This window comes from Mesoplodon mirus (assembly GCF_964341445.2).
Source record: "Mesoplodon mirus genome assembly, chromosome: 11".
Lineage (NCBI taxonomy): Eukaryota > Metazoa > Chordata > Mammalia > Artiodactyla > Ziphiidae > Mesoplodon > Mesoplodon mirus.
This window is the reverse complement of record NC_138987.1, coordinates 40,559,626-40,586,138: the sequence shown is the minus strand read 5'-3', so window position 1 is coordinate 40,586,138 and position 26,513 is coordinate 40,559,626. Positions and strand designations below refer to the sequence as shown.

General features: G+C 50.0%; 1 protein-coding gene across 1 annotated transcript in view; it reads right to left on the bottom strand.

The window, feature by feature from the left end:
- SAMM50 (SAMM50 sorting and assembly machinery component) overlaps positions 1-15,826 on the bottom strand; it is a 33,215-nt gene extending 17,389 nt beyond the window's left edge. Inside the window, exons 1-10 of the mRNA XM_082635889.1 lie at positions 15,632-15,826; positions 11,268-11,378; positions 9,736-9,837; positions 8,820-8,907; positions 5,814-5,920; positions 5,204-5,334; positions 4,879-4,966; positions 2,364-2,492; positions 1,799-1,870; positions 917-1,003 (exon numbers count right to left, since the gene is read on the bottom strand). Of these exons, the coding sequence (XP_082492015.1) occupies positions 917-1,003; positions 1,799-1,870; positions 2,364-2,492; positions 4,879-4,966; positions 5,204-5,334; positions 5,814-5,920; positions 8,820-8,907; positions 9,736-9,837; positions 11,268-11,378; positions 15,632-15,652 (936 nt within the window). The 5' untranslated portion in view covers positions 15,653-15,826. The remainder of the gene's footprint in view (positions 1-916; positions 1,004-1,798; positions 1,871-2,363; positions 2,493-4,878; positions 4,967-5,203; positions 5,335-5,813; positions 5,921-8,819; positions 8,908-9,735; positions 9,838-11,267; positions 11,379-15,631) is intronic.
- Positions 15,827-26,513: the final 10,687 nt, after the last annotated feature.

Genomic DNA, 26,513 nt, shown 5'->3' with positions numbered 1-26,513 from the left:
CCCGACACTGCCTGGGAGCCAGTATATGTGGGAAGGAGGGAGGGGTGGGTGCCGCATGGATGGGGGGAAAGGAGGCTGAGAAAGAGAAACCGAGGCGTGGAAGGAGAAGCCGTCATTATGGAGTCAACAGTGGCTGACAGCGTGCCATGGGGGGAGCACAGAGGGGACCAGAAAGAGCTTGCTGAACTGAGCGAGAAGCCCCTGGCAGCCTCCAGAAGAGCAGTGGCAGGGGAAAGGCAGGAACCAAATCTGAAGTGCACTGAGTCCAGGACTGACCGGCAGCAGCAACAAATGATGCTAAAACGAGACGCATGTCCCACTTCATTAAAACTCACTCCTGGCCCCCAGGGTCTAAGGAGGCAGTGGGGATGTGGAGAGCTGTCCCTCAGTCGCCCGGGCGCTGGGAAACTGGAGAATAAGCATATGGCGTCTCCCAGCCTGGGGCTCCACTGCCTTACTCAGAATCCAGTCACTTACTCCTAAGGTCCTGAGGGAATCAGGAGGAACTAAACCAAACTGGGTAACACAGAAATTCCTGGAGGCACCCAGAGCCCTGACAACCTAGCAGAACGAGGTGAAGACACAGAATTTCTCTGCAAGTAACATCAGGAGGCAAAGAAAGTGGCAGCCCTGTCCTCCAGACACATTTGCTTGACGGCCCTGAGCTGGTAAGTGGGGAAGGGGCTCTTTTACGTAAGATGACTGACAGACGGGTTTTAAAGGGACTGCTCATCACTTCTCCCCAGGGTAGCTTCAAGTCTGGCTAAACTGAAAAGATCAAGCGCTTGACTTTCAAGCATCAGGTGTTCTGACTTCCTCTTTAGTGTTTTAGATATTCGGGAACTGAGATCTTCTAATAAGATTCCAAAAACAAGAGATAAAAACACAGGTGACAATACTCTGGCGAGATACTCACTGAATCAAGTATGAGTTGCTTATTCAATTGAAGCTCAAAATCTTCTTTTATGAAGCTCACATCCCCTCCGGTGTAGCCTGCCAGCTCCTGTGGGCGAGGGTCCTCAGGTCAAAGGGAGCCAACAGACCTGTTCCAGAGGGTTCTAAACAGCGTCACTGCCCTTAAGTCTGCTGTTATGTATGTTCAGAAAGGCAACACACCACTTCTGTCTCCTAGAAGCTACGTCCTAGTTGCTCTGGATGGTACCAGGGGCCTGACAGAGCTACACAGTCACCAAACACATTGAGTAACCGCAGAGAATGTCATTCCTTATGTGTGAGAGTAAAACACTGGCGACATCACATTTCATTACAGAGCTTGCTAAGGATGATACGGCTTGTTTGGCCTAATCAGTGTTTGCGGGGAAAAAAAAAATCAGCCCACCTTTTACAATTTGGCACATTTCCTATGAAAATCTGATTTCTAGCTGCTCCTCTGACACTGAGATCAGGCAAACAGAGCGTCGGAGCCCCGCTTCTCCCCAGGGTCACCTGCCGGGCCCTGCCGGCATGTGAGTCACAACCCCTGCCTTGGGTGTTCTTCAAGGGTCACCAGGGAAATCACTCCCATCAAATCACAACTTTCCTGCTGGCCTAGTAAGTGACACCATCAGAGACCGGAACCTTATCCTGACTCTGCACTCTGTGAAGGCAAAACCTGAGCTACAGGGAGCAAACCCAGGGCTAGGAACCCTGAGGGGGACGGACACCCTTGCAAGCCATTCTAGAAGGACTTTCACAATGAGAGGAAAATGTCAGTATTAAAAACGTGACTACCCTTGCGTGATGCCCTATCCCACCACAGTCACGGAGCCTGCAGAGGTCACGGGGGAAGGAATACTACCTGGTTAACCTTCAGCAAAGCACCTCTTCTCGGTAAGATGGAAGGGTTCCGAGAGTCGATGACCATCGCGTGCTGAAAGAAATGAGGGGCGTCTGCACTTCAAACAGGCCTCTGACACAACACCAGACACTCACTGGGCACGAACTGTATGCCAGGCACTGTGCTAAGCATTCCGTAACTCTTCTGCCACTTAATCTTTACGGAAACCCCATGTTACATGTGAGGGACCTGGGAGAGTCGGAGAAACAAGTCACATCCACTGGGTGGGCCATTCCGACGCCATTGCTAGCCTTGTTCTCTCAGGGAGCTCGACACACTGACCAGTCAACTCAGCCAGCTCCTGACTACAATGCCACGGTCAGCTCTTACGCACGCCACTGCCCGTTACCTCTGATGTTACTTAGAAAAAATGACATAAGGTTGTGTCTAGAAATTCAAAGTGACCAGGAGGCACCATTTTAGCCACCCAAACTGTGACGCTTCTCAATCCCTCCCGATGGAGGCAAAGGCTATTCTCCCAACTTAAGGCACGGCTGCATCAAAGTATCTACACATCTGCCCTTACCGAGAGAGATGACTTCAGCGAGTGCCCGCTCTCTTTTCGGACGGCAAAAGACACTGTCCTGGCAAGGCAGCCCAGCTCTCGCCACACGCCCTCCCACTTGACACTGTGGCTGGTCTTCCAAATGGGAAACTGCAGGCAAACATGGGAAACCATCAGCCTTCTATGCTGTGCAGACAGGGGGCCATCCCAAATCAGGTCCTGGGATGAGGCATCACTAAGTGGATGGACTAAAAGCTAAGACACAATGTTTTTAATGATGGATGGGCGACAGGAAGAGACGAAGGGAAGCTGGGGAAGGAGGGAACAGAGCAGGCAGGCAGGAGGGAGGAGGGGAGAAAGCCGTGGCCGCAATCAAAGGGAAAAACTGCACAAGGGGTAGGGCTGTGCTCTGGGTGAGGACACAGGGTCGCTCGTCTGAAAGCTGCATACAGCTTTGTAACTGACTGCTTTCTTTTCCAGTCTAAGACCATCGGACACACACCCCGCCGGCTGTCTGCAGCCAGGAAGGGTGACCCAGAGGACCCACATCAGCCCCTGGAGAAGAGCCAGGAGACAAGGTTACACGTGAGTGAAGAGCTTCCTCCCTGCGGCCAGAGAGGCCTGAGCCAAGTGAACGCTGGGGTCCGGGCAAGCGGGACCTGCCTCTTGGCCTGACCCTCTTCCCTCGAAGCCAAGCCAGCCTTAGATTTCCGTCTTAGAGAAATGCCCAGGTTGGTTTTGAACAGCGAATGACGTAGTTTGGTGGCCTTGGGAAGGATAACAGTGATGCAACCATTACAAGGGAGCCAGGTCACGTCACAGTCCCCAGAGCGAGTCCCACGCTGGGCATTCTCGTGGCACTCAGGCCCAGACAGCCCACGTGGCTTCCAGGGTGACAACGTGGGGCCACTACCTCAGCACGATTCCTCGTGCAGCTGCCACGAGGCACCGGGCCAGGCCCTGGGGAGGCAGATGGTGGGAGGGCAGGCCTTCCCAGCCGCCTTTTTTGCACTGAGGGCCCCAAGATTCAGCTACTTTCCCAATGCCTGTGGGAGGGGGAGAGCTGACCTAAAGCCTTCCTCCCTCCCTTATAAGGCGGCTCTTAACAGGAGAAACACTACTGCTCAGAGGAGACACATTTGTGTCTCTGGATTCCCGGCAGGAGGACGAGGCAGGGCCCAGATGACGCCGCTGGGCTTGTGTAGTGAGCACCTGCTTGGTGCAGACCCTGAGGACACACATGAGGAGGATGCAGTCCTCTCCTCTGCAGCCTCTGCTCTCAACGGCAGGGCTGCAGCTGCAGGAGCTCCAGCCCTTGCGTCCCTTTGCCTGCCCTCCCTCGCGGCATATTCCAACACTCTGACGTCCTGCATCTCTATCCCATGTGGACAAACAAGGTGTTTCTACTCTCCTGAGGATCTGCTCTTTCAAAAAGGCTTAAAAGAAAGAGATAAAAGGGGACTCGGGAGAGAAAGGTGGGGAAAAACCTCCCACCCTGCTGGTAGCCTCTGCGTCCTGCGGGAGGGCAGGGCTGGAGAGAAGAGTGTCTGCCAGGGTGTCAGCTGCTGCATCCCCAGCACTGGGCAGCAAGGTCTGAGGGCAACTCCCTGCACACGGAGAAGGGCGGCCACACCGAGGTGAGAATGGACGTGCGTCTCCATGCTGAGCTGCGCCCTCCTGGCTACCTCGGAGCACTCAGAGTTTTCATGACTTTGGGCTGCAAGGGTAAGAAGCATGAGTGGCTGATGCCTCTCGAGTGCCCACAGGGGGCCAAGCACACAGCAGGAGGCAAGCCTGGGCAGGGACTTGGGACTCTCAGACCACAGTCACGGGGCAGGGGTGACGAGGGGCGTGCTGAGACAGCTTCCTGGGCCCCATTCCTGGTGATGCTCACTCAGCAGGTCACTCGGGACCATGAATTTGCAGGTGAGCCCGAGGCTGCTGGTCTGAAGACTTGGGGAACTACTTTTATACGGGATTGTGTCTCAAGGTCTTTCCTTGTTAACTAAAGCCTAGAACAGGACGGAAGGAATGAGGATGAGCTAGAAATGAAGGAAAAAAAGAGCAGCGTTCATCGTAAAGCCAAAAAAGGGTCAAACGATAGTAATTCCATGCACTGCATCCTACTAGACGTCAACTAACTGTAAACCAATGATGAAAGCTTCCAGAAACCTGAAGTAACTTTCACTGGCTGTCAGGTTTCGATCTTAGCAGGTACAAGGACGGACAAACAGATGGTGTCCCAGGAAGTCAGGAGCAGGGAAGAAATCTGACCAGGTCAAAGGAGCTGCCACCATGGAGATTAGCCACTCTCTGGCCCCGGCACGTGCACTTAGCTAGTGAAGAGGTGCCCGGCCGGCAGGGCAGAGAAAAGAGGGCGACCCCAGCAGCAGTGCCTGAGGCTCCGAGCACCAGACCACACAGTGGCTGTGCGTGCCTGGCCCCGCCCACGCTTGCCGTCTTTGGGAATCAATCAATCAACAGACTCTTTGGTCCCACTCAAGTGTCTGAATGGAAGGACTGAAAAGCTACTTACACTATACTCAGCTGATATTCCTCTGTCCGTCTCCCGGAGTGAGCTCCAAGGGAACTGTCCCGTAACTTTATATAAGTTTACAGAGAAACTAGGAGACAATGGGACAGAGCTTTAAAAGCTGAAACAGTGATTATAACTTGTACACATTTAAATCAACAGATTTAAAAATAGACTTCAGGGGTTCATCTTCATGAGGAAATCTACTGGCTTGTTGTAACACTGTAGAAGGGTAAGCTGATTCTGCAAAGTTTCTTTTCACAATCAAGCCACCTATTTTAACTTTTAAACAAGGCCACTGAACTCAATGATCTGTTTGGCTTCCTACTTTCTTTCGAAGTTTCCAGGCTGTGGTTTGAAGAAGGACAGGCCATACGAAGTTTCTTTTGTTCCATAGGAAAACTGAAAAGTCACCTTTTCTGCACGGCCTAGAAGATTAGGGAGTTTGAGGCCAAGTACCTAGGAGGAAAAAAAAATAGCAGGGGTTTAAATAGAAGGAATGATAACGGTTTAGAAACTGTGTGAGCTAAGGGACTCACTCAAAAACAGAACAAAACTGTAGATACGGGTCTGCCTTTCATTTGTGATTGCTCTTCTGCCTTCAAGCTTGCCTCTGCTGAATGCACACAACAGGTAAATTCAAGAAGGCTAAACCTGCTGACTGAAGCTCAGAGAAGTCAACTCTATGGGTTTGGAGTTTAGGGGAATTTCAATAGGAAACTCTTAATATGAACATGTGATATCCCCACATCATTCCCAAACAATCCACATTTACAACAAAGCATGTTATAATCAATTCTAAGATGAATGAGAACCACGGGACAGTTTACAAACAAAGGTTGAGGGGCGTGAAAGAGTTCCAGAACTACCACCAGTCGAGTTTTCAAAGCTCCCAATTGAAAGTTCCACTGTTAGGAAGGGAAAAACCTGTATCTCACCATGCTGCCTTCATTGTTCCCGACCATGGTGTTGTAACTGCCCGTCAATCTCCTTAATTCAGTTACTTCAAAGGTAACGTCTAACCCGTTGGGAAGCGCATTGTCACCTAATAAGTGAAAAAGATGAAGACAGCTCGAGTACGCAGCTTTATGTTTGGTCCCACTGCTGTAAATGACAAAACGCTTGGGTTTAAAGCCCAAGAACAAGCGCACACAAAATCCCATTACACCTCGACGCCAAAAACCTGGGTCTGGTTTCCGTGGTGGAAGATATCAAAAACGGACTTTGCTGCAAGGAATAAGCAGCAGCAGCGTTACTTAAACACACGTTATTTACATTATTTGCCAGACGTACTTGTTCCCCTACTAGTGAGGTCCTTGAGAATACCTGGGGCCTCAATTCAGCTGACATTAAAACGTGGAATTCTTGTGACAAGAGGGGCTCTAGGAACCCTGGCGGAGAAGCAACAAGTCGACACAGATGGAGGACGTGGATCTTTCTGTCCTTCCTCAAGCCGGGGGCGTGGTGCCTGAGCTCAGTGCAGCTACCCCTTAGCCGCTGTGGGCCCTGGGGGGCAGGGGAGCAGGGCTGAGCGCTGCAGGAGCCTGGGCACCCCTCAGAAAGGTCGGGGCTGACCCTGTGACCCTGGCTGGACACCAGCCGCATCTGGGAGCTGTCAGACTCACAGACGCCCAGGCACTGGCTCCCAAACACTCAGATTCAGCTGGTCTAGGGTGGAGCCCTGGCACCACTTTTTTTTTTTAATTAGCAGACTTTACTGTTTAGAGCGGGTTTGGGCTTATAGAAAAACTGAGCATAAAGTTCTCACCCCCTCACACACATCTCCCCTCTCATTCAGTCTGCAGTAGTGTGGTGCGTTTGTTACAACTGATGAACTAACGGTGAGACGTTACTACGAACTAAAGTGTGATCTGCACTAAGCTTCATTCTTGGCGTTGTACATTCTAGGTGTTTGACAAATGGATGGCATCCATCCTTTTTTGAAAGCTCCCGGGTAATTCTAAAGGTAGCCAGGGCGGAGAACCACTGACAGAAGTGGACCAGCTGACCACGTACACGTCACATTTGCGACAGACAGGAGAGTGCTGAAACTAAATGCCACCCACAAGACTTGCCACCAAGCAAGCCCTCCGGAGCAGCAGCAAGGGCCACTCTGTCATGCATTTGTTCAACCAGAGGCAAGTCGCTTAAACCTCTCTGAGCCTGTTTCCTTAGCTGAAAAATGTTTTTTTCTAAAAGAATAACCATGACACTTCACCAGGTTTTTGTAAGGCCCCGACTGGGTCGTGTGCAGAAACCCTCCCTGCGGAGCCCAGCACAGACACTTCTGTTATTACCACTGCGACTCCGAGGGGGCAGAGACAGCCGGCGGTCTCCCAGCACCCCTTCTCGCTGCGTACCAGTCCAGTGGGTCTCATGCTTCAGCACTCATCAGCCACCTGCAGGGCCCGCCGTGCCAGACGGCTTCAGTGGGATGTGCCTTTCTGCCAGGTCCCCAGGAGGGCAGAGCTGCTGGCTGGGGGCGCACTTTGAGAACCACGGTTCTCATCATAACTGAATCCTCGCGTCTTGGCTGGGTCTGTGGCCACACAGACTTGACTTCCCAGCCTGCCCTATAGCTCCATGTGGCCGTGGGATGAGAGGGGAGAACCGTGTACAACCCCTGGGACAGGCACTCATGGAGAGTGGTGTGCCCTTTCACCCTTCCTTCCTTCTTCCTGAGGCTGGAACGGTGCTCAGCCATCGCAGGGACCAGGGGACCCTAGAGACGGTGAAGTGACAAGCACCAGAAGAAAACCACACCCGCCCCAGGTCGTGACCTCAGGGAGCAGAGCTATGAGGACACCAGCCCCAGATGGTGGCCTCCCCTCTGTCATGGAAAGAGATCTCCTTTGCCTAAGCCACTGGTATTTGGTGTCTCTGTTAGTCACAGATGAATCTATAGTCCAGTTAATAGAAATCCGTTTCATTCATATAGTATTTTATATTTTTGCAAGCACTTTCATATACTGTTTCATTTTTATCTTCTCAAAACTATCTTCCACTCAATCCTGAAGAGTTCACTTGTTCCTTGATTCATTCCAAATATGTATTTTTCAATAGATATCTAGGCACTCAGAATGAAGCCCGCAGCCACACAGCAAGTCCTTCACGATCCAGTCTCCTGATCATTTTCCTGCCTTATCTTTCATCACTCTCCTTCCCCACATCTGCATTCTGGCTCTACGGAGCCCTGTGGTCCATCCAATGACCCTTTCTCTCTCTGGCCACTGGACCTATTAAACGCTCTCTCTCTCTCTCTCCCTGGAACATTCCTCATCAGCCCTGCTCCCCAAACGAACTCACACACATCTTTTAGGTCTGAGCTTATGTATCACCCCTTCCGGGAAATCTCTGATCCGTCTTTCCCTCCGCCCCACCAGGAGAGGCAAAGTTTCCTCCTCCAGCACCCCGCGCTTACAGCACGACTTATCAGCTGAACTGTCCTCACTTCTCCGTCTGCCCCCGACGCGCTCCCACTTGACCAGAAGCTCCTTCAGAAGGAGACTATGCCTTGTCTGCTACTGTCTCCCCCCGTGGCAGGGACTCATTAACGAAAGAATAAACACTGGCCAAGTGGACAGAACTGCCCAGTATCACACGGCAAACGAGCAAACGAACCAAAACCAAAGGTGAAATCCGACTCCTACCGCCCTCCTCTTTTTAACACACATTTGGTGGAGTCTGCTAAGAGCCCATCCGGACACCTGCTGGGGTGGGCTATCCAGAAAAGCCTGGCTCTCTCCTTCTCGGAAGGAGATCCTTCTCGGAGCCCTGGTACCATCCAGGGGCAACAGCATCTTCAAAGTCACCCATCCTCCCTTGGCCTGACGTAAAGATCCAGTTACTTCCTTGAGGCCACAGGTACTCTCTGCCTGGACACAAGGTGTCTGTGATCCTGGAGGACGGAGGGAATCAAAGAGAAACTGCACCATAATATGCACCTTGACATGTATCGATCAAGACATCCACCTGTCTAAATATTCCCAGACGAAGCAGTTTCTCACGGGCTTCGTGAGATTTCCTCATTACCTATAAGAGAGAAGAAAACAATAATAAAAATAGAGACTGTATTCCTCTAAGATACAGGACTGTAAATGGTGGCTGTAGCATTTAGGCCGGGGGCCCAGCATGTGGTGTGAAGTATTGATCCCTGAGAAGAGAGCCCCACTAAGACCAGACAAGTGAGCCGCTACTTGAGTAAAAAGATTCCTTAGTAAAAAGTTACTTTAAGCTTAAAAATAAAAATACAGTTTTTTAAAGCGGGAATGGCCGAACACTGCTGAAAGGTCAAGTAAAACGGGGACTGGAAGAAGGCAGCTGGACGTGGCCTCAGGAGGCTGCTGGCGACTCTGCCCAGGCAGGGAGATGTGGTGCCGAGGGCAGAAGGACAGAAGGAAGCCACGGAGGAGAAGACGACAGTGCAACCCAGGAAAGACGCCAATGGATAAACAGAGTAGAGGCCCGAGGAGACGGCGAGGGTGGGGAACTACCAAGAGCCCGCGCGCCCGGTCGCTGAGGGCCCTCAAGGGGAAGCTCGCTGAGCGCTAACGGGGTGCGGGAAGGGTCGGCACCCACTGCCACCAGCTCTACGGCAGCGCTGGGACAGCTGTGAGGAACACGGAGAGGGGCCAGCCGTGGACGGGAGGACAGACACCTCTTCACCAGGATAAGGGCGAAGGCAAACGCACGTCAGTATGTGGGAGGCTTCTGGGAACTGAGGGGGCTCAGCCCCCTTCAGCGTAGGCAGCAAGGCCATCCGCGGAGGCTGGGGCGGGGTACTCAGTGTGTGAGCACACAGGGCTTCATGGGATCTTCAGAAGGGAATGGACAAGAAGGCCAAGCAGAGGGAATACTTGCCTCGATAAGGTTTTTAGCCTTAAAAACATCTCCAATTTCACACATGATGATGTCATCTTTAGTCCTTCCAAGCCCATCAAAATGAACGTGCTGGACGACCACCTAGACGTGACAAGGGGACGCAGATTACTGAGTACCAGACAGGGCAAGAGATCAGGCATTGAGGCTAAAGACAAATGTCTGAAATTAGTTTCAAAGATTTTTTTTTTAATTTAATGATCCACGCTTCTTAATTCCTCACCTTTTCAAAAAACTGGTCACTTGAACTGACTAGGTCTTTACTTCCTGTGAACGAGATCAACAAGGTCTCTGCAGCCAGGTGACCAAGGACCAGGTCAGTCTTAAACCCAGGCAGGGTGCAGAGGTCCCCTACACATCCTTCCCCAAATGTTCCCCAAGCACTGGCCTCTGGATGACGCTGACTGTGACCTGGTTTAGTAACGGCATGTATTTTGCCAGAGATCTTGTGTGGATTTCAATATAGCCTGATGAATGCTGGCTCAGAGCCTCTCACCTGTCTATAAATGCTCATTCATTCATTCAATAAAAATGCACTGATTACCTATGAACCAAGTATCATTCTGAACACTGAGAACATAGCAGTGAGCAAAACATAAAAATTCCTGCCTCTATGGAGATTATATTCTAAAGGGCAGAGAAATAGGCAACATACACGGTGCAGTAGATGGTAGTGAGCAACAGAGACAAACCAAGCAGGGATAATGGGGAGTGGTAGGGAAACGTATGACTTACAGGTGATCAGAATACTATACTAAGATCTTAATCAAAGAATTAATGGGGGCTTCCCTGGTGGCACAGTGGTTGAGAGTCTGCCTGATAATGCAGGGGACGCGGGTTCGAGCCCTGGTCTGGAGGATCCCACATGCCGCGGAGCAGCTAGGACCGTGAGCCACAATTACTGAGCCTGTGCGTCTGGAGCCTGTGCTCCGCAACAAGGGAGGCCGCGATAGTGAGAGGCCCGCGCACCGCGATGAAGAGTGGCCCCCGCTTGCCACAACTAGAGAAAGCCCTCGCACAGAAACGAAGACCCAACACAGCAAAAATAAATAAATTAATAAACTCCTATCCCCAACATCTAAAAAAAAAAAAAAAAAAGAATTAATGAAAAATGTGCTTACATTTCTCCCACTGTATTTAATTTCAAAGGCAACAAAGTTTAGAAAAACTTTTATTCAAAACCCAAGGTCTTTTTTCTGGGAGCAGGGAACAAAGAATAAACTTAAGCATAATTAGAGTTTCTCTTTGAAATACTTTTGGGTTTTTTTTTTGTAACATAAATTCAAAAATGTGTTTGTTTACACTGGCCACGTAAATAATCACCAAGGAAAAACTATTCCTCTAAAACCAGAAACTATTTCTCCAAGTGTCCAGTCTTTCTGAAATGTAGTTGGCTGCAAACTCTCCTTTGATAAAGGTGTCGACACAGGTTAATCCCTTTATGTTTCCCCAGCGGCTTGTGGAAGCCAGTGTTTCTAGTAACAACTCTATCCAGCCCTCAACAGGATACTCACATCTTTGTTCTCAAGAATCTCCTGTTTAGCTTCAGGTTCAACTTCAACAAATTCAGCTTCTTCTCCTAATCCTCCAAAATCAGGTCCACTGGCTGGAAGAGGCTCCAAACTCTGAAAGGGAGTGAGAAACCACAGATAAATGAACTTATATTAAAAAACAAAAGCTTGGGACTTTCCTGGTGGCACAGTGGTTAAGAATCTGCCTGCCAATGCAGGGGACACGGGTTCGAGCCCTGGTCCGGGAAGATCCCACATGCCGCGGAGCAACTAAGCCTGTGCGCCACCACTACTGAGCCTGCACTCTAGAGCCCGCGAGCCACAACTACTGAGCCCGTGTGCCACAACTACTGAAGCCTGCGTTCTAGAGCCCGTGCTCCGCAACAAGAGAAGCCACCGCAATGAGAAGCCCGTGCACCGCAACCAAGAGTAGCCCCCGCTCGCCTCAACTAGAGAAATCCCGTGCGCAGCAATGAAGACCCAACACAGCCAAATAAAAAATAAATTAATTAATTAAAAAATAGCTTTTAGTTTTGTCTTTAGATGGTGCCCCAGAAAACTCAGGACCGCGGTCCCCTCTGGGGCTGAAGGCAGCAGGGTGGGGGGCACACAGGCAGCATAAGCGGCTGTCGACGCACAGGTGTTAGGCTGGCACTGAGCCCTCGCTGTCCAGAGTATTGTTAATTCATAAAGCAAAGACGAAAATTCATCAGCGAAAGGGTCAGGCACACACCTACAATGGCTGCGCCATGAACCGAGGACTATACTGCACCTAGTTCTGTACACCTGAGGCCCATTTGAAGACCCAAAAAAAAAATTTTTTTTTTTTGCTTTCCCGTTATAGAAAGTATCCTAATTTTTAAAATCAAAACTGGATACATTCTAGGATAATTACATTAACCAGCCAAATTAGTAAAAAATATGTTTCTGGACTCTGATAATTCGTTTTGGTCCAGAAAGTCTCACACACTAAGGGGAACTGCATATGCTCATAAAACGGGCCAGCCAGAAAGCAGTCCCTTCCTTCAGTCTAAACTGACATTGTCTCAAAAGCATTCTAGCATCTTCTGAATAAGGATTCTATAATAATAATTATGGAGACATGGTAATATAATAGTATGTATAATAATGAACACGTAACATTGTGTATTTATTACATATATACAGGGATTCCCAGACACTCGTGGAAATGGATTCAGAAGGTCTAGTGTGGCACTAGGTGATGGTATAAACAGGCAACTCTGGGGAAAACTATGGGAAGCAGTATCTGGCTGCTTCCTCACTCCACCAGTTCTCTAAAGATAAGCACACCTGAAGGGCACAGGAGCATCTGACATCTGCAGAATGTGGAGCAGTGGGGACTCCCGGGCCCCTCTCACCTTCTCCCTGGAATGTTCACAGCCTCTTGTCAGCACATCCTCCATCATGCCACTGGTCCTCTGGAAAGGTAATGACCTGACAGCGCCATGTCCTCTCTCCCATCCTTGCCCTAAAAGACTCTGATAGTCCTCAAAGGTGCTCTCAGGGGCAAATGCAACTAGATTCCTTAGCAGGGCACATGAGGAACTCCACCATGCAGCCCCCACCTGCTACTCCAGATTAAATTCCCACCACCCCCGACCCTCACCTTTGTGTCTGTGCACACCTGGTTCTCTCTGCCCAGGTTAACTACCTGCCTCCCCAGAAAGAGCTGAAAGAACCACTTTCAGTGCCGTCTCCTCTGGGAGCCGCCCCTGGCTTCTTCAGGGAGAATCAGTCCCGCCTTCACAAGACACCTCTTGGAGAAAATTTATGACCTTTACAGGTACTGTTTTTTTCTTATTTTTATCTGCCCTGCTATATCAGAAATACTCAAATATTTACGGAATGGGTGAGTGAATGATTTTTTCCTTTTGTTCTCACATTTCATAAACATCTGAGTGCCTACTGTCCCCTAAAGAGCAGGGAACGCAGCCGTGAATAAGACAGAACCACTCCTTCCCTCAGTGGCTGAAGTGGATTATTTACATAAATAAAAAGGGAAGATAACGTTGGGCAAAGAAACAGAATTTATTTCACATAATTATCCTCTCGTTTTTGTTGTGTAAATATTTTTAAAATGAGATCATTACTATATTTCTCAAAAATATGAACAAATTAAAATAGTAACTTTTTAATGCAACATTTCATGAATATGCTTTCTGTATTTAAGTTTATGTAGTGCAAAAAAGTATATTATAGATTCGCAGGTGTGTCTACGCAGAGCATATACTATGGTTAGGAATATACGCACATATTCATTCTTCTTAATCTGAATGCTTGACAAATAGACTTTGGGCATAAAGTCTATGCTAAAAAATTTCCATTACGGTTCCTAAAACCTCAAAAGCATGAAACACACCTCACCAAAGACATGCTAGACCCATTTGTATTCTTAAATCTGAAATTTAGTCTTTAATTCAAAAGGTGATGTCTTTACAATTTCACAACTGCACTAAAGCTCGATGTCCTAAATTAACTGTTTCACTACTAGAGATTCATTCATTCACCAAATATCCACCCACTATGTGATAAGCGCTTACAAGGTCCTCACCCTCACAGAATTTACATTCCAGTGTCTGGGTAAGCATTTAGTGAAATGAAATAAAATAAATATTTGGATCTAGCCTCTAACCTTTAAGCAGATCAGTCTACTAGTGAGTCGACAAATTTTATCCAACGCCACGTGCCAGGCACTAGGCAAGCCAGTGCTAACTGAAGAAATAGGACATGAAATAAATTTAATGAGTTATGAACAGCATCTTTAAAGTGATATAGACTAGAATCAGATAGAAAATACAAGAAAAAATAATAGGTATCAAGGCTAAATACTGTTTCCAAAAACTTCTGTTTCACATACGCATGAAGGTACTAGGTAGCAAATATGGGATGTTTTCTTACTGTGAGTCCTGACCAAAATTCAAACAACACTGGCTAGTGAAATGTAAAGGCCAAATTAAAGAACTGAAATTATTTCTTGTCAATACATTAATCAAAGGAGCAGCAGTTTTAGTGTCAAAGGAGCTTAATAAAAGCAGAGACTTTTTCTTCCTATACTCCTGGCACCTATAACAGTGCCAGGCACAGAGCTGACCACTGGTAAATATTAGTTGAACAAACGAATGAATGCTTACTCTGCCAAGATGCTACAAGGGATGCAAGGCAAGTAAGATGCAGCTCCTACCGTCATCTAGAAACTTAGACTTTAAAAGTATAAGTCAAAAATGCAGAGCTAAAACAGGGCACCAGAGTAGAAATGTCAAGGAGGTTGGCAACACATCCAAAATGAGGAAATGAGGAGAGATAAGGAGGTTTATGGAGGAAGTGACTTGAACTGAGTTCTACAAGATGGGACTATTTTGCCAGCTGAAGATGGGAGTGGGGGTGAGTGATGAGAGAGGGAGCTCCGTCCAAAGTGTGTCGGAAGAGGAACGGTGTTTCATTTGCAGGAAGCATCTGGAAATGGAAGTTAAGTCCATTCCCGTACACCAGGCTGAGAAGTCTGTGCTAAACTCTTTTGGGAAACTCCTGAAAACTTCGCAGCAGGGCAACTGAAACAATCCACGTTGTAGAAGAGAAGTTGTGTTGAGGGCTGGGACTCAGGAGGTCTGAGTTTTAGAACATTCTGAGACTCTATCGGTGTGACCTTGGACAAATAGTCACTCTCTGGGTCTCAGTTAAGATTACGATAAAGAGCAGTTGGGCAGCCTGGGTGCCGCGCTAAGCACCCAAGCAAGTGCTTTACGTGTATTGTGTCTTTCAATTCTCCTAACAGCTCGGTGAGTGAGTACTATCACTGCCTCCACTTTAAAAGGAGGAACTAAAGCTCAGCGAGGTTCTGTCTTTGCACGGTAACCAAGAGACACGAGGACTCCTAGCTGGGTCTGGGTTGGAAGACACTACTTCGTGCTCTAAGAGTCTAGCAAGACCCCAGGAGCGCCTGGGCGGGAGAGTTCGGAAAAGGTGACGGGTAAGGAACTAAGACGCCCGAAACCGCTGAGGATAGAAAGAATTTATTCCTCCGCTGTAGGACATCACGGAAAGCCCGAGAGTCCTTTCCGGGCCACTGCCTCGCTAAGTGACCTTGGGCAAGTCACGCCCCTCCTCTGAGTATCCGTTTTCTGCTCGGAAGCCGGCGGTACCCGCTGGCGGCATCTCTGCGGCCTCCTCCACCCGGCCCACGGCGGCCCAGCGCTGGGGCGCTACAGGCGGAGATCCCCGGCCCCGTTCCGCACCGGCCTCGGGGCCCTACAGTCCCCTAACCAGGGAACCCCGGGCGCAGCCGCGAGGGCGTCCCCCGCGGCGCCCACCCAGAGGTCACGCAGCCCGTGGGTCGCTGGGCCTCTTACCCTGGCGTGCACTGTCCCCATGGCTCCTCTTCTGGCCGCCGCGTCCCAGAGCTGCCCTGGCCCGACGAAGGCTCGGCGGGTGAGGCAGAGGGCGAGTCCCCGGTGGCGGAGCTACCGGTTGGTGCAACAGCCACAAGACCCCGGACGCGGCTGACTGGGGGCGGCCATCATGTCCCGCCTTCGCCCCGCCTCCTGGCTCACGGTTCCTCCGCTCATTGGTCCTTAAGAATCTATGACCCGGATGTTCACGTCTACGCCGGGAAGCTCTGCGACCTGGAGACCGCCAGAGCGCCGAGCGTTCTGTGGCTCCCGGGAAGCTGCTGGCGCGTGGTGGGGGGTTTGCGTGAGGGTTCCGCTGGGAGTGCCGGAGCTGCCCTGGGTGAGACCAGACCAGCTGGTGGGCGCGCCGGGACTTCACTCACGTGTCTCCCTTTTTTTTTTTTTTTTTTTTTTTTTACGTGTCTCCCTTAACCCTCCTGGCACCTCGGCCCAATGGTGCAGTGCTTGTCCCCATGCTCTGGCCGAGGCTCGCCACACCCGGCTGCAACAGTGGCCTCACCCGGCGTCTGGAGCCGCACAAATCCGGATTAGCGCCCTGCTCCTCTCCTGATGGCCTCACGGAGCTTTCAAGTCACTGAACCCCCACAGGGTTCAGCCTCCTCATTGGCAAAATGAAGTGTGACGGTCTTATCTGCTTCGCAAGGATGGATTACAAGGCTCGCAAGAGAGTGTTATTAACGCTTGGCACAGGGCAGGGCACTTAGTGAGCAGCGAATAAATGACCATTATTCTTTCAACTGCAGTAAATGCCCGTGCATGTCATCGGGGCTTCGCATGGGGGCCACTCACATCGGAGAACAGGACAGCCCTGGGGCTTCATTTGGGTGGTGGAAACAGCTTTCCCCCGCTCAGAAGACAGTATATAATAAGTAATAGTCACGTGGCGATAAATGCAGTGAGAGAAACAAGTAAGAGACAAAATGAGAGAAGGATTTTCAGTATCATGTGCACTAATGTTTCCACCCCTTCCCAGAGACCCTGACACTTTTCTGTTTGAGTAGCAGCACCCACATCCTCCAGCATCCCTGGGGTAAATATTAAGTCCACATTCCCCTTCTTGCCTCCCAGGCCCTTCTCCTTCCCACACTGCATCCCTTGCCAGTTGACCTATCCATCTGTCTTCCCAGCTGGGCTGTCAGTCCCCAGAGGTGGGGACCAGTCTGTCTGGTTCCCTCCACGAGCCCAGAGGCTAGCAGAGTGCTTGGCGTGATGCAGGGACCTGGTGAATATTTGCTGAATTACTGCTCCCCTGCCGTAGGCTAGGGCAAACAGACACACACTGCTTATTAAAATTGCACATTCCTGGGCCTCAGCCCTGACCTACTGAACCAACCTCTGGAAAGCAGAACCTGGAGATCTGAATTTTTTTTTAAGTGTGCCAGGTAATTCTTTTGACAACTAGGTTTAAGAACCCCTCATTTTGGGCTTCCTTGGTGGCGCAGTGGTTGGGAGTCTGCCTGTTGATGCAGGGGACGTGGGTTCGGGCCCTGGTCTGGGAGGATCCCACATGCCGTGGAGCGGCTAAGCCTGTGAGCCACAGCTACTGAGCCTGTGCGTCTGGAGCCTGTGCTCCACAACAGGAGAGGCCGCGACAGTGAGAGGCCAGCGCACCGCGATGAAGAGTGGCCCCCGCTCAACACAACTAGAGAAAGCCCTCGCACAGAAACAAAGACCCAACACAGCCAAAAATAAAATAAATAAATTTATAAAAAAAAAAGAACCCCTCATTTTAAAAAACTCTTTAGGGCTTCCCTGGTGGCGCAGTGGTTGAGAGTCCGCCTGCCGATGCAGGGGACGCGGGTTCGTGCCCCGGTCCGGGAAGAATCCACATGCCGCTGAGCCTGTGCGTCCAGAGCCTGTGCTCCACAACGGGAGAGTGTACAACAGTGAAAGGCCCGCGTACCGCAAAAAAAAAAAAAAAAAAAAAACTCTTTATGTCCATGTCTGACTTCATCACTAGTTTATAACGTCTTTGAAGACATGGGGCCGCTAACCTGCTTATAAGGAACTTGGCCAGAAATGGGTGGAAGAGGAGCTCAGCAGGAGGGGGAGGCAGAGGCGGCAGCAGGGCATCCGCGGGAGATGGGGGCGAGGATGCAGGGCCGTGATACAGGCAGGCAAGACGGCCTCGAACGTAAAGAGGAAAGGTGTGCAGGGCCAGGCCTGCGGGGAGAGACGTCTGGGCCTGGGCGTGTGTTCAAGAGGCTGCAAGCTGATGAAAGAACTGGGCTGTAAGTTAGCTGTTGACCCCAGGCAAGTCACACCCATTTTAAGGGTCACTTTTCTCCACTATAAAATAATGAGATTGCTAAGGACCCTGCCAGTTGTACAAAAGATTTTTTTTTTAATTGGCTTGTATTTCCCACTAGGAAGTAATAGGTCCTGGGCTTTTGCAGGCTTTTAAGTCATTTTGGATCATCACTTGCCAGGGAATCACAACCAGATTAGCTCCCGTTTAGTGGTTATGACTCTGGCTTTATGGACAGACCCGCTGGCTGGGGTTCAGCCGTGATTCTACCACTGCTAAGCTGTGTGGCTGTAAGCAGGGCCCCTACCTCTCTGGGTCAGTTTCCTCTTTTGTAAAGTGAGGGTAGTAATGGCATCCACCTCACAGGATCACTTTGAGGATTCAGTGAATTAATAGATGTAAAGCTGTGCCTGGCCCAGGGAGAGTGCCCCCCCACAAGGATTAGCTGTCCCTATACCCATGTGCCAGGCCAGGTGCCAAGTGCTTTTCATAAATGGTCTTATTTAACCATCACAGTAAGGTAGGCTTTTGTAGAAGATGAAACCTAGGGCCAGAGAGACTAAGTGACTTACCCTAAATCCAGGTGGGACCCAAACAAAGGAGAATGTGACATGGTCCCACCTCTGGCTCTTAACCACCTCTGAATGATGCCCACGTGTCCCAGGGTCTCGGGGGGCGGTGGGGGGCGTGGGGGTGGAGTAGATGGTGTCTCAGAAGCCTCCCGACCCTGGATTCCCCTCTTCTGGCAATTTTTAAAGGGGGGGTGGGGTGGGTGGGGCATACATAACAGGCTGCAGCCACCAGGTGTCTGAGTGGGAGAAGCTCAAAACACTGCCCAGTTGTTACCTAGCAAGACTCCGAGTGCCCAGGGCTCAATGCCCACAGGCCCGGCCAACCTGCCTCTGGCCACCAAAGTGGGGTTTCATGGGTCTCACTGACCCCCTGCTCAAACTCAAAAGGCTGTTTGAGGTGTGAAAACTTGGACAGAGATCTCTAAAGATAATCTATGAGACCAAACAAATTTTAAGCACAAGTCACAGAGGCTGGACACTTATTCAAAAATTCATTCTCCTGGTTCCCTGAAGCTCAGTTTTCTCATCTGTAAAATGGGGATAGTAGTTCTTAAAGCATAAAGTGAGGATTTAATGAAATAAAGCATGGGACCTGGCACACTGTAAACACTGAATAAACTAAATTTTTCTTCCTGCATTTCCTTGTTATTCTCTTAAATAAGCCTCCTCTCAAAGATAAGCCATGACTTTGCCCTGCATATTACAACAAGAGTCCTGAGCCAAATATAACATTTGAGAGGCCTATTGTGTACAAGGGCCAGGGTGGCAGAGGACACGTCAGGAACACAAAAACACAGCTCTACCCGCTCTGACGGTCACAATGTACATTCACTTTTTTTTTGGCCTTGCTGCACAGCGTGCGGGGTCTTAGTTCCAACACCCAGGGGCACACCCCATGCTGTGCCCCCTGCAGTGGAAGCTCGGAGTCCTAACCACTGGACTGCCAGGGAATTCCTTGTACATTAACATTTTAAACGCTCTCAGAAATCCTGCAGTACATACACTTGTTTTGCTTTCTTTAACTCAGTATTTCCTGGGTTATTTATTCTGTCTTAAAGATTTTTTGGGTTTTGAGGTTTTCTGTGGCTTTCAGTGGCACTGTTCACCAGAATTTCTGCTGTTCCTCTTTTGGGCAAAAGGTAAACTTGCATTTCCATGCCCTCATCCATGTGACTTGCTTTGGTCCACTAGCTATAGGCAGAAGGGAGAGGTGTCACTCTGGATGGAGACCTTTAAGCACCGTGTTCCTCCCCCACCATCCACCCCGACCCTCGAGGGCCTGGGACAGGCTCAGCCTGGGTCAGCCAAGTCCGATAGGCATGTAGTCTGAGGAGTGAACCTTTTGGGAGTCTAGGAGTCTTTGCTAAACACAGCATAACCCCGTCTATCCTAACTGATAAAATCCCTAGTGCCATCTGATAAAATCCCTAGCCCCACAACGTTCCAGAAAATTTGGTTTATGAAGTCCTGATCTGGTCCCATCACTCAGAGAAATGAAGATTAGTGACTACGCTGGTTCCCTGGATAAAGTCAAACCCCAAATCTCAGAGGCCACGAGGAAGGGATGCTGGGTCTTCACAGATCGCCGCAGAGGTCACCCCTACTCTTAGTTTGGGGCACTCTGTGGTGTGGACTCCCTGGGGCTGCAGCCTTGGCCTCCTTATTCCTTTCCCAGAGGGTGGGCACCGAGTGAGGGGCTCGCCTCCATCCCCCATGTCCCCAGCGCCTGCTACCTGAGGAGTGAAGGTGAGCCGGTGAGAGGAAAGAGCACGGGCCTCTGGGCACTGGCATGAGGCAGAGGCCCGGGGTGAGCAGGCAGGTGCCGGAGGACCAGGCTCCGAGCTGCTGGGGGGCACCGAGGGAGGGATGCCCAGGAGGAAGGCGGCTTCTCCGTGTGGGGAGGTGGGGGTGACTTGACCGGGTTTGAGCCTAAGGATGGCTTGAGGCGGGGTGCAGGCCACGGGAGCCCGCCAGGAAGTCGTGGTAGCAGCCCAGGGCAGGGGCAGGCTGGAGGAGAGGGTGGGGGGACTCAGTGCCTCTCACTGCCCTGGCCTCTCCCATTGCGGAGCACAGGCTCCAGACACGCAGGCTCAGCGGCCATGGCTCACGGGCCAGCCGCTCCACGGCATGTGGGATCTTCCCGGACCGGGGCACGAACCCGCATCCCCCGCATCGGCAGGTGGGCTCTCAACCACTGTGCCACCAGGGAAGCCCACATATTAATTTTTAACAGGACTGGGCTCATGCTTTGCACCAAGTTCTGCTGTTTACCAAATAGACCGTTGCTCCCTGGCATTAAACAGACTGCACACTGATGATTCCCCAGGGCGTAAATGGACCATAAATAGAGGGAGGCTTTTATTTAACAAGGTGAGAGGAACTTGAGGATGTTTTGCATGCTGATGAGAAACCAGCCGTGCTGGAGAGGTGAGGGCCTTGGTCAGGGGTTGGTGAGGATGTGGGACGAGTGACTTCTGGGAGCACAAAGAGGAGGAGATGGGGTAGCACTTTAAGGCACAGGTGGGAGAGCAGCCTTGGCTGTTTCTAAGAAAGTAATTCACTTCTTTGTCTCACTGTCCAGTTTTTAAAAATTATAAAACACATGCTCATCATAAGAAGGTTGAATAATTACAAAAAGTAGCAAGAAAATAAGTCCCATGTAATCCCATCTTAACATATTTCTTTCCTTATAATGATCACAGAACTGGTGTATAGAATACTATCTACATGGAAATATCCTGGCTACTATAAAACACTGCTGAAGTGTGGTTGTATCTGCTTTGACCTACGCTGTGGTTCTGACGGAAAAGGCCACTGGGAACCCTGACAGCCGGGCTCCGGGAAGGTATGAGGGCGCGTCACCAGGAGTCTAGGCGGGTGTCAGGCAGGCGTCACCTCCCCCACTCCAGGCCAGCTCAGCATAGGGGGCAGTGCTTTGTTCTGGGGCCCAGGTGGCCGGGGGAGCCCACCACTCACAGCCTTGCCTCACTCAGGGAGGGAGCGCTACCAGCATGGGAGCCCCTGGAAACTCGAGGAGCTCAGCTCTGCACCGCGTGACGACCCCGTGTTTTCACAAGCAGCCGCTGCCTTCTAGGTGCTCACGATCACATCAAAGCTCACGCAGGCTTTGCCCCCAGAACCACACTCTCCTCTAAAGTGTACGTCCTTGCAGTGGAGTGCTGGGTTTGACCTTGCTGGTTCTTCAACTCCAGGACACATACACAGTGTGGGTGAGAGTTGCAACTTTTGGGGCCAACATTTAGGATTTTGAGCTTACCATTGTTTCTTTTCTTTTTGTTATACTCAAATGCATAAATAAGAAAAACAGACACACACATTTCACCTCGGGTCATATTGCACTGTGCTTGCCAACAAATTACCACCCTGGAGAGAAGGTGGGTGCCTACCTCTTGCTCATCTCCATTAGGGCTCTGCAAGTGGAGAGGCCAGGTAAGGACCTGGGGGTGCCAGGGTGACCATCTTGTGCACTGGATTTTTTTTCTTTTGTTTTCTGGCCACGCCGCACGGCATGCAGGATCTTAGTTCCCCAACCAGGGATCGAACCTGCACCCCCTGCAGTGGAAGCGTGGAGTCTTAACCACTGGACCGCCAGGGAAGTCCCTGAACTGGATTTTTTTTTAAAGGCTTCTTCTACTAATATCTCACTGATTCCCATAATACATAATTCAACAGGAAATACGAAGATTCCCTTATAATTAATATAAAACTATCAAATATTTAGAGTAGGTCAAAAAGATGTACCAGAATGTAAATAAGTTACCATCTTTTAATGCCCCCCTAACCAGGGGTGTCCTCGGACGATGGCACCTCCCTCGCCCCACAGTAACTGCTTCCTGTACGGAAAGATGGGACCGTACTCCTTTCTTCCTTCCAACCCCCAAGACTGCACAAAGGGCAGCCCAGCCCCCAGCCACAGGGTTCCCTCTACCCACCCCACACCCCCTCCAAACACCAGTCATTCTAGGACCCTCCACCAGGACAGCTGAGCGGGCGGCAAGTCCTCTTGCGGGTGGTCGGCCTCCTCCACGTGGCCACTACCGTCATTTCCCAGAGCAAACCGGATCCCTCCGCTCCCTACATGAAACACTTCCGTGTCTGCTAATAGCAAAAACAACCGTGGGCTCCTCTCCCGAGGGCCCACCACGTGGCCAGGACTGTGCTAGGGGTTCCCTGAAGCCTCGCAGAAACCTACTGAGGAGAGGAGGGTTACCCCCATGGAACAGGTGAGGAAGCCGGGGCCCACCATCTTCGGGATAAGATCCCATCCTGGTAACTGACACCAGGCCCTTCTTCCTCCGAGTTAGTTTTCAGAACTCAGAAAGCAGCAGCAGCATCCGGGCCACGTTAACGACGCAGATTGCCGGGTTCCATCTGGAGAGACGGTGATTCAGCAAGTCTGAGGTCAGACGGGAATCTGCATTAACAGGCACCTCATCCCACCCTCCACCCCCCAACACACACACACACTCTGAGGGGCCCTGCCTGGCGCTGCCTCTCTTTCCGGACTCCACCCCCTCCCTGTGCTACCAGCACCCAGAGCTACTTCCTTTAGGAAAACCAATGCTACCTGACCCTCCCTGACCTGCACCTGTCCCTCTGCCCTGCCCCAGCTCCATCGGCCGGCTCTCTCCCCCTCTGCTGTCAAAGTTAAGCCCAGTGGACGCGCTTCCCCGCCCCCTCCCTGGGCTTCACTGCTTCCTGTGCAGCTAAGTCTTGGTTATTAGCTTTCAGCAGGTGCTCTGAGACCTCTGATTTGCTCAGCTGCCTCCCCTAAGACAGGAACTCCTGCACCAGAGGGTAAGCTCCTTGCCACCTATCCGGGGCCCGACGACGTTTCCAGAATGGCACATGAGGCCTGAGCAGATGAGAGGGTGACTGTCGGACTCACAGCCCCACAGCCAAATCATCTGCGTGGAAGCGGGGAGTGTCGCGGTCCGCGCGCGCGGGTTGGAAGAAGAATTTCCAGACACGAAGCATCTTGTAATACAGTGAGTTTATTGAGAATAAACAGCAGAGTTAGTTAGGGGCGCTGCAAATACAGTGGGCCCACTTCCTGACAGACCAGGGGGAGCCGACCCCCTCTGTGGGCTAGTGGCCAACTTTTATAGCCTGAAGACAAAGAAAAATCCTGCCGGCAGGATGGCATTAGGTGATTGGTCAGGGTGCTTCGAGGTTGCTACATGGTGAATATTTTACCTACTATGGAGTCCGGTTTAGACTAGGAGAGCCCTAGTCTAGTCTAGACTATGGCTGTCCGGTTTAGATTAGGAGAGCCCATGGCAACAGTTGCTATGGGGGCTTGGTTAATTCCAGAATTTTTGTCCCGTGTCCTTGATGTAGGGCTCCACATTTCCCGCTCTTTTTATATATGGGCCAAATCTTTGGCCCCTTAACACCCCGCTCATGACTGACTATCTGCCTATCCCCATCTCAGGCCATAGGAACCCAGGTCATTGGGGAAAGGGGCGATGACCGTTCCTAGCTTCTTCCTGCTGGACAGGGGCGTCGTGGGGCCCTGGGTCCCAATGCCCGCTCTCTGTCAGGGTGTATTTATGGAGGGAGATGAGAGCCCGTGGAATGATAAGGCAGCTTGTTCCGACGTAGTCGATGTGCCAGCTGGCTGGTACCCTTGTTGTTGCACGATCTGGAATTGAATCTTTTGAACCTGTCGGGAAATGAACTTAGATAATGCGTTAATAATGCAGGGGCCAAACAACAAAACAAGGGCTATCAGGATTAATGGTCCCAGCAAGGGCAATAGCCATGTCCATATCTGGATCCCCAGAGAGGAGAGGAGGCTGGAAAGCCAGCTGGGGCCCTGTCCTGCTCTCTTTTAAATCTTCTATTAATTTGATGTTTTTCTTTAGAATCTGGAGGTCTTCTTCAGCCTGGCCAGAGGTATTAATATAGAAGCAGCCTGTCTCATTTAGTAGGGCACAGACACCCCCACCTCAGCTGTTATAACATTAAGGGCCCTCCTATTTTGTAAAACCACCTTGGCCAGAGAGCCTAGGGCTGACTGCTGTTCCTCAGTGGCTGCTACCGTAGCCTTCCAAGGTTCCTGGACCTTGACGGTGAGGTGGCGAACGCTCCTCTCTAAGGGGTATGCCTGCAAACCAGGAGAGCCCTCTAAAGACACTATGCACTATTTCGGGGCAAACAAAAATTGGGTTATCATAAGCATGTCCCCCCCGCAATCAGCGGTTCATTTTTTTTCTCTCCAGGACAGGTCTTAAGGCCTCCTGGAGGAAGGACCCAAGGTTGGGAATGTCTCCTAAGGAAGCTAAATCCTTTGCAGTCATAATGGTCGCCTTGGGACCACAGCAATAATTGTGCAGGAGCCCCTCCAAAGTGTGGGAAGATCCAGATTGACCCCGTTACCGCACAGAAATGAAAATCCGGTGCCCCTCAAGGATACCCCCATTGTGGGTCCCCAGAGCCAGGCCCTGACCTTTTGGGAATTTTCCTCTGGAAACAGACTGGGGTCCTACGGCCTAAGATTATACTGGGAAGGCCAAACTCCGAGGAAGTAATCATCTATACATAAAGGGGAGAATCTGGGCTCTGACTGATTATGAGTGTCACAGGGGCATTGGCATAACAAAATTCTGAATATCAGCTGAATTATGTTATACTTTGGAGGAGAGTCTTGTCGGGAGGTTAAACTAAGTAAGTGTCCGGTGGTCACACCGATCCCCACATATTTAGTTCCCAGGGCCGAGCTATTTATGGGGATATGGTCTTCATTAATATATTTCTTAGTTGCATTTTTCCTTGAATTTCCCCAACATAAAGTGAAATTACCTTCATGTACATCATATTCATCCTCCTCGGACTAGGGATCCCACTCCAGGCTAGTGTGATTAAAATTGAGGGTGTAGTTACAAAGAGAGTCATTTAGCCAGCCCCAAATGGGTCCCCATCCATCCAGGTTGGAGACAGTCCTTTAAATTATGTCTTTTCCAGTATGCATAATCCCCTGATTGTAGGTCGTGGGGCATCTGATCTTCATCCGAAAATAGATTACTGAGATAAGCTTTAGAAACGAATTTAAGAGTGTCCTTTAATAATTCAATTAAACTTTTTAGCAATAGAACACGACAGCAAGGAACTAACTGGGAAGTGAGTCTTGGTAACACAGACCTTAATGAACAAAACTAGAATATTCAGTGAAATGTAATTTTTTTTTTTTCATTGTGAGGGAATTAACTCTGCAGCCAGGGAAGGCTTTATCCCATCAAATAAAAAAATGAGCTTTGTCAGGGAGCTGGAAAAAGCCAAGCAGCCGTCTTGGGTTTTCCACAGCCCTGACTGTTTGACTGACAGCTATTGTTAACCCATTTTAAATTCCCTGATTTAGGAGTAGACTGTCATCATGTTTCAAGGACATCAGGATGGCAAAAGTCTGGCAATGAGGGGTTAATTTTTGTAGAAGCAGAATGAACTTTATCTATGCGTGCCATGATCTTCATAGATCATTGTGAAATAATATTTATTTACTTTACTAAAGTAACAAAAGATTTTAAAAGTAAATACAAATCACTTAAAGGCAAAGGAATTTACATAGTTTGTTATTAAAAGCATTCCAAGAAAACTTTGTTCTCTTAACAGAGAGAGAACCAAATTTCATCCTGGTCTCAATAAACTTTTTTATTTTTAAGTTTAATATCATATAGGCTTTTTGCTTGCAGCAATTTTCATAAGGAGTCTCAGACTGAACTTTTAAAAGCCCTCTCAGGGCTAGGAAAGTCACACCAAGGGCTTGTCATAGATTTCGCTTACCAGATCTAGGTGAATTCCTCCCTTTTCAAGGTTCCCAAAATACCTTGAGATTTCTGTACCTGTTGGTGAGGTTGCCTTCCTAATTTATCTGATAAAGCTGCTGGGAACCTAAGAGTTTCCCATCTCTGGAGTGAGCAGACAGAGGAAAAATGTAAATGTTTCAAGTTTGCTTACAAAGGTATAATTTACCAAATTACTG